The 14,262-nt window shown below is 35.4% G+C and overlaps 1 protein-coding gene across 1 annotated transcript in view; it reads right to left on the bottom strand.

Moving 5' to 3' along the window:
- Nucleotides 1–3,559: 3,559 nt before the first annotated feature.
- The window catches only part of LOC129239659 (ataxin-8-like), a 50,264-nt gene continuing 39,561 nt past the window's right edge, over nt 3,560–14,262 (bottom strand). The window contains exon 2 of the mRNA XM_054875327.1: nt 3,560–3,615. Within this exon, the coding sequence (XP_054731302.1) occupies nt 3,612–3,615 (4 nt within the window). The 3' untranslated portion in view covers nt 3,560–3,611. The remainder of the gene's footprint in view (nt 3,616–14,262) is intronic.

Genomic DNA, 14,262 nt, shown 5'->3' with positions numbered 1-14,262 from the left:
TCGAAAAATGTTGAACATTCTGTTGTTGTTACAGTGACAATCTCGGTCGGACATAAATCCGGGTTCTTTCGATAACTTGGAACCGATTGCCGTGGGAGCGTGTTTAACCCTCTGTTGGGCACTAGGCTCTGGCCACATTGGCTTTTTCGACTTTGGACTTGAATTTAACATATTTATATGAGAGCTAACAACTTGAGCTTCTGGTTAGCTTCCTAAAATTTTATTTTCGATCGATTTACGCATATAATCGTTTAAAAAGGGTGCTCGAACAGGCTTTTCGTCCTTCACCAAACCCAGATGCCCAAACGAAGGTTTAAAAAAACGTGCCCAACGGAGAGTTGAATAAAAAAAAAATAAAAAAATTCTTTTGGTTTTGGAGTATAGCCTCTGAGGCGTCAGAATAAAAAAATCTATTCATTTGTACGCAAGTGGCATAAATGTAGAGGTAGTAAGGAATGCATTCAATTTTTTATTCGATTAATAATTCGATTGGAGTCACAAGTGATTTTATAATTTTTTGTAAGTCCTGACTAAGACTAAAAAAAAAGTTAGTGGGTATTATTTTGTCATTTAAGCTTCATAAATCATTTACGTGGTAGTCATTCCATTGGATTTTATTGCTTTAGTCATTTGTATCGGAACTTGGGATGAGTTTGCCGTACTTTTAAAGAATTTAGCGGGTTTTCGGTTAATATTTTTTTTTTTTTTTTGTGGCAAAAGTGAAGTTTCTTAACAATGAAATTTCTCGAGTATGCAGCCATTACCGAAAATTTCATTTTAATTAATTGCTTCAAATAAAACAAACAGCTGTCAAAAGAAAGATTTCGCCCACAAATTGATAAGCCTCGCTTTCCTCTTAACTTATTTTACCTTTACTTGGATCCGATCGACGCCCAAACAAAACATTTTTAGAACTGAGAGAGAAACGTTTAATAATTTTTTATTTTTGTTTTTAATTAAAATGAAAGATATCAGAGTAGTAGTTTGTGTTGTTCGAGCAGATACTCAACTAAAAATTTATTTAACTTAAAATATTAATAATATTTTTACGAGTTTAAATTCAAAAGGTTTGATTTGTTTTTTGATATTGAAAATTGAAAAGCTATAATAATCAATGCGAAAAAAACGAGAGCTGCTTTTTCGGGAATCAGCACTTCCCCTCATTCGACTTCTTACGCGATTTTAGCAGTACTCGAGCCTGCTTTTTTCGAATGCTAAGCCAGTGTGTGTGTGTGCTGCTCATTCAACAAAGAATTCAAGTGAATGGTAGTTGCTTTTGTCAATTGCTTGTCCACCAAGCAATATAAAATGTGACTATAGGCCTCTTCTATTCGCCATTTACCCGCTCGTTATATCTATGCTCGATTAACTTAACGAAAAATTTGCATATGAAAGCAACAACAAAGTTATCAAGTAAGATTCGCCGTAACAGGCCCTTCGCTTATGAATATCTGCAGGAAAGTGCAGAAAACTCTGGATCGGATTGACACTTGGTGCTGTGCGAACGGGCTATCGGCAAATCCCGCCAAGATTGGTATTGTCCTCTTTACCAGAAGGAGGAAGCTTGATGGACTCGTTCTGCCAAAGCTAAAAGGAGTCACAATCCAGCTATCCAAGGAAATTAAATACCTTGGATTAATCCTCGATAGTAAGCTCCTACGGAAATCACACGTTGAAACAAAGGCTTCCAAAGCACTGACAGCTTTCTGGTAGCGCAAACGTGTCTTTGGGAAAACGTGGGGTCTTTCTCCTAGCAAGATCTTATGGATCTACACGGCACTGATAAGACCTATTATCACCTATGCATCAGTGGTCTGGATGAGTAGACTCTCTCTAGTGGGAGTCCGGAGGACCTTATCGAGATTACAACGCACTGTGGCCATCTGTTGTACCGGAGCTCTTCCGACTACTTCAGACCCGGCATTAGATGCTCTGATTGGTTTACCACCACTTGATTATTTCATCCAAAGAGAGGCCTTGAAGGCCATCTGCAGGGTGAAACACAATGGGAACTGGTACGACCCCTGTCCGGCATTGGAACACAGAGAAGGCATGGACGTCGATCCAACGATTCTCTCCATGCCACAAGCGAGCTTGGCAGGTTGAGAGAGGCTGCAAATGGACTAAACTGATGTTACCTGTCATGTTCGATCGACTGTCGCAAGCAGAGGGGAGTGCAGACGGCTGGTTGGACTGATGACGGGCCACTTTCTGTGGGCGAAGCACATGGAAAGGTTGGGCATCTCAGACAGTGTACTCTGCCCAGCTTGTGAAGAGGAGGATGAGACGGCAGACCACTTCTTGGGCGTCTGCAACGCCTTCGCTCGAATCAGGTTTGAGGTCTTTGGCACTGATGTGTTAAGAGCGACCATCTTGGCTCCTTGGCACCACAAGATCTACTCCGATTTCTTCGGAGAACGGGTAGATTTAAAGAAAAGTAAAAGAGAATCCAAGTGCAGTACAATTAACTTAATTAATGCCTGAGTGCTGCACTTGCTAGTTGTCCCGACAAAAAAAAACAAAAAAAAAAAACAAGATTCGCCGATAGGGCCATAGCTCATTAGGCCGCACTGCCTTACCAGCACATGTAATTTAAGCCAGCTCTATTCCCGTGTTGCCGACATATGATCATTTGTACCAATTGCTTCATCTATTCGCCACTTGCTAACTCTTGCCAAAAAGAAGAGGCCTTATTTTACACTATTTTCAATATGATTCTGAGAATTTTTTTGTGTATAGTAGAAATTAAAAAAAGATTGAACACAATTTTAGCGCCGAAAAATGTTGAATTTTAACCAGTGCGATGGTAATTATTTGCTGTGTGGTTGCGGCAATGAAAATAAGCCAGCTGCAATTCAAGTTTTGGAGCAATCATTATACTTTATATTCGCCATATACTCGTTACTCCGCTGCCATCATAAAATATCAAAAAAGGCTTCAGTGACAGCCAAAGCCAATCAATGGAGTGTGCCATGTGTCATGAAAAAGCTGCTCATTAAATTCGTAGGTTGGGAAGCCCAGACACTCACAGCCTTAACACCTTTCAAGGACATTATGTTTGACCAGATGTCGTACAAAATGCGCGAAAAAAGAGTGCAAATATTTTTATCAAATATTTGAGTTCATATTTTATAATCACATATAAAAATACGATATTTCAGCAATATCATTTTACTATATTTCGAACAATTTTATTTATACTGAATTTCACACTGAATCACCCAACCCAGTTGTAAACGTTTAAGAGCACATTTTTAGCGTATATGCGCACCATAAAATCTCTTACTATTACTTACGAAATTTTTAAAACATTTTTGTTGTAATAAAAACTGATGCGAAACATGTATGTATGTATGTATCTATATTTTCTTTTTGTTTCTGCTTGAATGACTCAAAGCTTGCATACGCAATTTAATGGAAAATATTTACATAAATACATGCATATATATTTATGCAAGGCATATTTATAAGAAAAATTGCTAGTTCATTGTTCCCAAAATCATTCGATTATTTCAGTTTAGTCACTAATTTGAATATTTTTCCATCAATTTTATACTTACGCATACAAAGAATGACACAAAAGTCGAATTTAACGAAAATCTGTGCAATATTTACCTGCAAAGAAAAGAGAGAAAACAATTATTAATACACATATTGAAGAAAAGTAAGCAAAAAAAAAAATTTATATTTATTTTTTTCATTTCTTGTTTCAAAGGCGAATACTAAATTTTAGTTTACGGCAAGAATAAACTATTAATTAAAATTGAAATGTATTGCCTGGCCTTGAGCCTAGAGAAATTATTATTTTTCTTGGCAAATTAATGCAGCTGATGTGCAAATACAAATAAACACGGCAAATGGGCGAACAGAATAGAAGATAAGCTAAATTAATTTTGGTTTCTGAATACCCATGTAGCGGGATGCGGATTTTATAAATTTGTATACATAAATATTTTTATCAATTTCATACACGAAATCTAATGAAGCAAAAAAAACTATAATTTCTGTTTTTTGTTTTTAATTTTCGTCAATCTTCACAGTCTGCTGGTCGCTAACTAATTATTGATTAAAAAGTTCGACAAAAAAGAAATCATAGAAAGAGTTTAATTTGCATGGAGCCAAAAAATATGTATATGCATGTTCGCAAGTTTGCACCCTCTCCCAAACCACCTCTAACAGAGGAGAATTCATTATCGCTGTTTTAGGCACAGCAATGAGCGGCGGCATGAAATACTCATTATCCACTTTCCCCGCAACCAAAGTCAGTCGTGTTATAGGTATAGTACTCTCCGCAACTCTTTACAAACTTTTGTTGTGAAAAAATTTACATTCTCCAATATATTCCAAAACATAGCACTTATGTACCCACTCACACACGCACTCATATGTAATTACACATAAAAAATTATTCACCAATGCAGATAACCTTCGCTGCTACGAAAATTCAATACTACTCGTACAGCCGATCAGCAAATGAGCCACCCATAGGTGGTGAAGCCAACCAGTCAGGCGGTCTGTCAGCCAGTCAGTCGGTCAGCTAGTCGTTTGCTGCGTACCCGCGTATTTGTTGGCATGCATGTGTGGTCGTTTGAACGCTCAACGCACTGTTGAATAATCAGTCAGTTAGTTAAGAGTGTGGTGAAAATCATACACACACACGTAAAACATTTACACAATATTTTAATATTTGCAGCAGCAGCAATAACAAAAACCATTACTACTACAGCAGCAGTGACAATAAAACAGCACAGCAACTAATAGTCGCGTCAATGGCAACAAAATGGTAGCCTTGACCGTTGGAAGGTGATGATTTGTGTCGAACAAGATTGCCGAATCTTTGACTGGTTGGCCGATGAATGAAGAGCAAAAAATAAAAATAAAATAAAGACACGTGAGATAAGAAACCAGATGTCGAAGAAAAAAAATTATTATAATTAAACAAAAAAATACTGCTGAAACTTTTAAATTTAAAGAAATATTGAAATTTTTAAATGAAAAAAATTCCAAATGTTTTAATAAACGTATAAAATACCTATGTATATGCTTGGAAAATTTTTACTCTTAATTGCAAATTTCGGACTAAGATTAAAGTTAAGTAAAAGGCAGATGAAAGCCGATAAAAACCACAACAGGAAACCAAAATTGACGGGCATTTTGAACTCTTTTTCTCAGACTTAAGAGTCCGAAGCCATACAAAATACTTCATCGTTTATTATTAAGCAGATCTCACCACACTGGGAATTAGTGAGAGAGTACGAAGTAGGTGTGAAAATTTTCGTTTTTAAATAATTTTAATGCTTTTGCACAAAGTATTGAAAAACCAGTTTATGTAGCTTTTGTTGTTAATGAGTTAAACTTTTTTTTGCAATTAATAGGCACTAAATCAACAAAAGTAAAATAATCAAAACTAGTCAAAATGTCGCACATCTAATTTATTGTGTATGAGTGTCGATATATTAGATCGGCTAAAAGGTGTACGAACACCTATTTGAGCCACTGTTGGTATGCATTATTGCCATTGACTTGCACAACACCCACAGTGTCTTATCCAGGTTCATTCGAATGGAATTTGTTGTTAAAAAAAATTCACAAGTTTAAGCAAATAAATGTGATAATTTGTATGGGCATTCAAGCGACACCAATTTGCACCAGGCATACCAGTTAGTGAATGTGTCTGAGGTTTGTATGTACAGGGTGGGCCAAATAATACCTACTAATGTTAAGGGGGGAAGCTGGTCTAGAATTTTGAAAAAATCGAAAAAATTTTTTTTGTCTTAAAAGGTGCTTTAGGGTCTTAGAAATAATATACCAAATGAGGGATGCCAGCAAAAATGTCTAAATGCCCAAATTTTTCATTCGACGGCAGTGCCTCGCAGGTATGCCCCGAACGCTACTTACAACTTTAAACGCGTTTTTCTCGAAATCGCTTTTTTTAAACTGGCCGAAGACATAACTCGAACAAATCTTTACCGATTCTTACGAAATTTTGACAATACATTCGAAATACCTTTCTCCGGAGACGTACGTAGGATTTTTTATTTATATTACATAGTTTTTTTTTTAATCAACAATTTTATGTTGTTCTTTATAGTGAAAATTGTAACTTTTTGTTCAAACGTGCACCATTTCGCGAAAAAACAAAATATCGAAAAAATCCTACATACGTCTCTTTCTGTTGTTATATAGAAACTAAAAAAATTTTATTTTTTGATCCAGGACAAAAATTAAGGAGTTTACGTCTTCGGCAATGGACCCACTAGAAAAAAAGGCGCCTTAGGAGAACTGCTGGACAGCGGCCATTTTGAAATTAATTCAGACGAAAAATTTTGTATTTGTACCATGAAAGCTATATTATTGAACCTATTTCACAGATTTTCGATTGATTCCTTTGTTGAGTCAAAATAAATTCATAAAATATGCCCATTTTTTGCGCTCTAGACCAGCTTCCCCCTTAAGCACAAATTACTTTTTTATTTTTTGACATATTTATTTTTCTCTTTTTTTGGTAGGTTATAATTGAATTGTTGGAAATTTATTATGGAACCCTACAGTACAACACACCGCGTTAAAATTATCGAGTTTTTCTATTCTTACACAATTAGCCACACAAATTGATTTTTTAAATAATGTTTTGATGTCGGATGAATTAAATGGTTGTGTCAACAAACAAAACTGTAGATTGTGGGGCTCTGAAAATCCAAGGGCAACACACCATCATCAGTTGCACCCATCTAAATGTACTGTTTGGTGCGGTGTTATGGCCACTAGAGTTATCGGTCCATATTTCTTCGAAAATGAGGATGAAACGCCGGAATCGATTTCAGGAGCTTCTTACAAAACATTGATTTGAAAAACTTTTTGCGGCCAATGGCGGAGTAGTATCCTAATTTGTGGTTTCAACAAGATGGAGCAACTGCGCATACTGCTAGGCAGTAGTCTTTAGTCATTAGTAGGTCTTATTTGGCCCACCCTGTAGTTGCCCTAGTGATGCGCAACCAACTTCTCAACAATTGCGGTAATTTTTTTGCGGTTAGAATTACTTGACGTATCATAGCATTCTCAGCTGTCCCCTACAGTCAGTTATTCAGTCATGTTCGTGTGAATATTTTAGGTAAATATTTGCAAAGCAAACATACGTGATCTGCCATGTGCCACCTGACAACGGCTAAAACAGCGAAAACTACATATGAATACAGAGAAAATATAGCATTGACTGCGAATCCACCGCAACTAACTAACAGTACGTGAAAACGTCTGCCTAAGACACTGGGACATGCATAGCAAGACTCACAATCGGCGCGTTCTAAGTTCATTTGTTCTGAAGTAACGTTCATTTGTAAATTTATACACTGTATACATAGATGCCAAAGTATATCTGTCCCCACTCAGTATACACTGTAGGAAAAATATGGGGGGAAAAAGTTATTAAAAAAAAATTTTTGCGACCAAACGCAAACTAGTTAGCAAAGTAGTACATTTTTTTTCTATTGCAAGATAGTAAAAAACCCGAAACTTCGAACATGAAATAGTCAACAAAATAGAAAAACAAAAAAATATATAAATAGAATTAGTGTTATTGGGACCAAACGCAAACTAATTAGAAAAGTATTGTAGTTCTATTGAAATGTAAGTAAAACAAAAGAATCTTCAAAAATTAAATAGTTTAGAAAAACAAACAAAACTTTGTAGAGAACTGGAGTAATTGGGACCAAACGCAAACTAGTAAGAAAAATAGTTCATTTTTCTTGTGTTTAAGGGGGTCTCCTGGTCTCCAGCGAAAAAAAAATCGATTTTTTTTTTGCATAATTTTGTTGTATGTGTATGCGAGAATACGCCACAGAAAGGATTTTTTGAAAATCGCATTTTTTCACATTTTTCTGGGCACCGAAGTGTCCCCTCCTCCGGCCGTTTTATCATAAACTTTATCTTTAAACGCGTTTCCCCGAAAATCGTGTTTTTTAAGCATTTTGGTCACACTTTTCATAGTAGTTATACTCCGATTTCAATGGTTTTGGTCTTAAAAGGTTCGGAAAACTTACCGCTAAGTTTCCCCGTGTACGATTTTTGAAATTTTTTTTCATTCCATTTTTATAACCTTTTAAAGTTCAAAAAATGAGCAAAAGAAAATTTTTTTGCAAATTGTTGCATAACTTTTGAAAAAAATTAAAAAAAAAAAATCTGTCACGGGAAAACTTAACCAGGGCAACTCTGAAGACAACGCATATCTAATTTTTGCTTTCTGATTACCCAGGTGGAAAAACCGTGACCAAAATGGAGACCTGTTTCGTTTGGAGGTGGACGTCTTCAGCGCCATTTCAAGGTCGCGGGTGTTAATTTTTTTCAAAGTCAAAACCATTTTTTAAAAGCCAAGACATGTACCTTTAAAATAAAAAATTTTTTTTTTTTAAATATTCACAGGATTTGTCACAATCAATCCCCAAAAAAAACCCTTCATTTCAGGGCCTCGAGACCAGAAGACCCCCTTAAATGAAAGTAAAAACAACGATATCAACAAAATACAAACAAACAAAAGTTCTTGCCGAACTAGTGTGCTTGCAACCAAACGCAAACTAGTTAACTTGTCTTCTATTAAAAGGAATGAATTCAAAAAACAAAGCATAAAAGACGAAGGAATCAACATATCACAAGCAAAAAAAAGTGCTCACCGAACTAGTGCCATTGCAACCAGACACAAACTAGTTAGAAAAGTAGTTCATTTTTCTCTGTTGAAATTTATGTAAAAAAACAGAATCTTAAAAAATGAAATAGTCATTGTGTCATTGCAACCAAACGCGAACTCGTTAGAAAAGTAGTTCGTTTTTCTTGTGTTGGAAAGAATTTAAAAAACGAATTCTAAAACATGAAGGGATCAACAAAAAACATGAAGCAATCAAAAATTCTTACCAAACTAATATAATATAATTGCGACCAAACGGAAGCTAGTTCCAAAAGTAAAGCATTTTTTTCTGTTGCAATGAACATAAAAAATGCATTCTAAAACAGGAAACATGAAAACTAAATATAAAATTTTCAACAAACAGTCTAAAATATTGTCAGATGAAAGAAAATTCTTTTTCTGCCCCAACTACTGTTAGTTTCAATCACTCAGATTAGCAACTTCAAAAAAATATTAACAAGCAAAGCCAGAGCCCAACACTTTATAACCCATTTCTACTATTCATGTCATAAGTGTGATGGGAATTTCGAGTATAGAGCAATCGTCTGAAAGTGAAGCAAATGATTTACAGCCTTATTAAAATTTGCAATTGCACAATAATGATTATGCAACAAGTTTTGGTATTAAAAGTGAAATTAATTAAAATTAATTGAAAACTACTTTTGTTAACAAATAATAAATAATTGATATTTTTTATTATTTTCCTTCATGATGCAAGTAAGAAAATTTCGAAAAAAAAACCTTACGATTATATGTGACACTCACTATTTGTACGTACTTCCTGCTATTTTCTCATGTATCTCCCCATATGAATGTGTGTATTTTTCCATGCCTGTTTGCATAAATTAAAATATTTTCAAGCCAAACAAAACGCGATCTTTGCGCTTCGGCGTTACCTGCTTTGTGGCGAGAAAAAAATTGTTAATTCTTTTACAACCTTCACCAAGCGTCCTACGGTTGAGATTATAATGACGATGCGGTACGGCAATACAGCATTTTGTGTTTGTGCTAAAAATGTTAATATTTGTTTTTTTAGTTTGTTTGTTGATTTAATTTCCAGTTTTAAAAGTTCATTTTATGTATTTTTGCCATGTTATTTACAATTCGCAGTGCAAATACGGATATTTTCCCCAATCTCTTCGTATCTTTATTTGCTTCATATGCAAATTCACTTTCCAAGAATTGTGTATGATTAAAAAATTTCTGAAAAGTCTGGGCAAATATTGAGACTATTCGCGAAAGGTGAGAAGTGAGTTGGCGCGAAGTGAGTTGCTGATGAGTTACCAGCCTGCCGGTGCGATTGAGATGATGTAATAAATAGCAGTCACTTCACACATTTCCTGTTTTGGTTTAATAAAATGGAATTATTAACAACGCGGACAACCCTTCAAGTGGTATTCATTAACAATTATCTTAAGATCAGCGACTTTCGGTGATTTAAGATGTTCTTCATGAAAGACAGCGAAATTTTTCCTTTCGAACAACCAAAAAGTATGTTGGCTTTTTGTTTTTGTCGTGACACTTAGCAAGTAGAGCTCTCAGACAACATTAAGTCTATTGTACTGCACTCGGTTTCCTCTTTTAACTTTCCTTAAATCTACCGGGGCTCCGCTTCTTAACACATCATTGCCAAACTCATCAAGTCTGATTCACACAGAAAGTGGTCCGCCGTCTCCTCCTCCTTTCCACATACTGGGTAGAGTGCATTGTGACTATGTGCTTCGCCCATAAGAAGCGGCTTGTCATCAGTCCAACCAGCTGCCTACAGTCCCTTCTGCTTACTGACAGAAGGATCTGCGACAGGAGGATCTGCGGCAGTACGATGGCTACTCGCTTTGGCTCTATTGGATAGATCGATCATTCTTTGGTGTACTTATGTCAATTTAGTCAGACCTGATAGTATCTGGGAGTTTTCAAACTGGCATTACTTGCTGAGAACTCGCATGCCAAAGCTATTTTAACCTTTGGTTGTAGATTTTAAAGAAAAAAGTTACAAAATTCTTTGCGAACAATCGAAAGGAGTTAACTTCAAACATTAAAAGAAATTCTAATAGCTTACGACGGTGTGGAGATGGTTTAAAACAGAGGGTCTGGTCTGTCCGTTGAGTGACAACATCACGAACATCAATGAGAGCATTGGCTTGACCCCAGCAATTTTTAATTAGGTATATGTATTCTTCTTCTTCTTCTTGATTAGCGCGATAAACGCTTACGCGACTTTGCCCGAGTTTAATAAAGCGCACCAGTAGTTTCTTTCTCGTGCTAGCCGGCGCCGGTTTAACACACCAAATGAAGCCAAGTCCTTTTTCACCTGATCTTTCCAACGCAGAGGAGGTTTGATTAACCTTCAATATTTCCTTTGCTCTTGTCACTCCACAGTCAGCAGACCTCAAAATATCCTCTGGAAGTAGTACAGCTGAACTATTAACTACAGCCACAGCTAGCCGTATGCCTTGGCATGCAAAGTCACGAGCTGATACCATGAGATTCCTATTCCTTTCGTAAGGTTTCAGAATTAAACCCAATCTATTGATGGAACAACATCAAGACGCACACCACAAATAGGAGGAGGAGCTCGGCCAAACACCCAAAAAGGGTATACGCGCCAATTATATATATATATTGATGGCGAGTTTGAAAATGGCTCTGATCTAGAGCCACTCAATATGAGTCTGAGTCTACTCAACGCAGCAAGCTTATTTTAGGCTAACTGACAGTAAAAAAAGCGACTGCGCGCTGGTTCAAAGACTGCTAGATCTTATAATTTACTCGCACAGTCAGGCTGTCATTAAATTCGTACATTTAATTACAGTTCAAGGTAGCAATAGTCCGAGCTGATCACGAAATGCACCACGAACGTTGTAGCGACTTTAGCAACAGGAGCAAACCGAAATATGCGCCACGAACGAACCAGAAAGGAAAGGAACTTCACAACTTTCGGCGAACTTTCCTGAAAATGTGGGGCACATCGTAAGCATTGCCTTAGGCTGGCTTACATTGACAAAGCAAATGTGAATTAGGTCACAGGATCTACTTTTTGGGTAGGGCATAAAGGCTCTTAAGGCAGTGTAATATTCTTTTGATCTACTCTATTTTCCTTTTAGGGTAACCGAACAAGCCTGTCCAAAAAATTTATAAAACAGTATAGGCACTAATAGGCACAACCTCGATTGCCTTTCCTTGATGGTTAGAGGTTAGTATAATAATTCTTTACTGAATGACACGAAAATAATATTTTTGTGGTACAGAGCATTGCTTATGTTTCTGTCCTGCTCTAGCTAAAAACTAATACCGTTATCTACACAACTATAAATATATTTATATATAAATTTCGAAACGAATTTAAAACAAGATAAATACTGAAATTTGTTGATAAAGTTGGGTTCAGAAAAATACTCAAAATCCATGCAGGAGGCACAACCGATATTTCAAGTCGCTGTAGTAGTTACTTGCACCTCATAATAATAATATCCACAACTACGTTTTGGAAAGTCTAGACTCGGCATATTCAGCACTCTGTGATTCAACGTAACAAACTGCTCAAGAAAGAGCGAGACTAGAATTTCCACTAGCGCAGTATCGCAAAAGGCTTTCACAGACGAAGCGGAACGGCAGCCACCATAGCATAAATAGCCTCACAATAAACTAATTTACAAACCTAGTCTACATGGAAAGCATTCTAAGTAGTACGAGTATTTGGTATGTGTGGGTATCGAACGAATAAGCCCGTAAGTATGAAATTATTGAAAAACCAAAAGTGGTAACTCTTCTGAAAGCACCTGCAAGCCTCCTAGTATTAGAGGAAAATTATATTTTTATTTCTATATTTTTCTATTATGAAAAATTGCCACTTAAAAGCCCATTCTACTAGAAGCTCTTTCATTTTTAGAGGAATATCAAGCAGGCATTTATGTAACCTCTCTCCGCTTCTCATGAAATTCATAAAAATAAAATGAAAAATGTAATTAGCATCAAAAATAAATGCCAAAACAATTTCGTCGAAAATCTCTTAGGTACTCATCGTAAGATTTTGAGGAATGGGAACTATGCCCTAATGACAATGGCAACGACTCAAAACGAAATTATACTACAATACAGCAACAAAAAAATAATTTCAACAAAGAAAAATGTATTTGAAGAAATGCTGACGCTCAAGAAAATGTCGGCTAAATTAAAAAGATTTGTAGTAGTTCAAAGGAAATATTTTACAAATTAAGCCAGTATAATTAAAGCGTTATTTCTATATTTAGCAAACAGAAGAGAAAAGCAACGAATTGAGCGAAATGAATGAGAGCCAAATTTAGAAACCAGTTGAATTGTGAACGAAAAAATGTTCAGACATGTAATGCCTACGTACATATTCAGATAGAAAGCAATCTAGCAGCATCAAAAAAAAAAGAACAAAGAAAAGGATTCACTTCAATAATGAAAATATTTAGTAAAGCTAAAAATAACGCGCGTTTGACGCAAGAATGTCATAACTGAAAAAATCAAAAAATCGACAAAAATGGAAGAACAATAAAAAAACGAATAATGAAAATATTTAATAGAGAAAAAAATATTGTGCGTTTTCTGCAAGAATGTCATAACCCAAAAACTCAAAAACTTGAGAAAAACGGAAGAAAAGTTACGAAAATATTTAGTAAAGAGAGAAGGAAAAACGGAGAACAGCGACGATGTGGAAAATATTTGGTAAAGAAAAAAAATCGTTCGTTCACCGCAAGAATGTCATAACTCAAAAATCGAAAAATTCAGAAAAACGGAAGAACAATAAACAAAATTACTCGAAGATGAAAATATTTTGTAAAGAAAAAAAAAAATCGCGCTCTTTCCTGCAAGAATGCCACAACTCAAAATATTGAACAAAACGGAATAACAATAAAAAAAGGAAGAGCAATAAAAAGCCGAAGAATGAAAATATTTTGTACAGAAATAAATATATCACTTGTTTGCTGCAAGAATGTCGTACCTAAAAAAATAAAAAATAAATCAGTGAAACGGAAAAACAGTGGAAAACGGAAGAAAAATTACAAAAATGTTTATGATGCAAAAAAATATCGTGTGCTTCCTCCAAGAATGTCATAACTCAAAAAGTTAAAAATTCAGTAAAACGGAAGAACAATGAACAAATTAAGAAGACAGCAAACAAACAATGAAAAAATTCGATCACAGAATAATGAAAAAATATTTAGTAGAGAAAAAAAACATCGTGCGCTTGATACAAGAATGTTATAACTGAAAAAATCAAAAACCGGGAGAACAATTAAAAAAATTCACTAGCAGAATAATGAAAATATTGTAATATTTAGTAAAGAAAATAAATATCCCGCATTTCCGGCAAGAGTGTCATAACTCAAAACCTCAAAGATTCGAGAAAAACCGAAGAACGGTGGAAAAGCGGAAGAACAGTGAGAAAAAAATTTTGTAAAGAAAAAATCGTTCGTTTATCGCAAAAACGTCATAACTCATTTAATAGAGTTTTCAAACGACTTGAAAATATTCAAATTACTATCCCTCCCTAAGTATAAGTATTAGAAGGCATATTTTCATCTAATGAGGTACTGTTAATACATATCACCTAGATA

The sequence above is a fragment of the Anastrepha obliqua genome, chromosome 2, assembly GCF_027943255.1.
Source record: "Anastrepha obliqua isolate idAnaObli1 chromosome 2, idAnaObli1_1.0, whole genome shotgun sequence".
Lineage (NCBI taxonomy): Eukaryota > Metazoa > Arthropoda > Insecta > Diptera > Tephritidae > Anastrepha > Anastrepha obliqua.
This window is presented reverse-complemented; position numbering and strand designations above follow the sequence as displayed.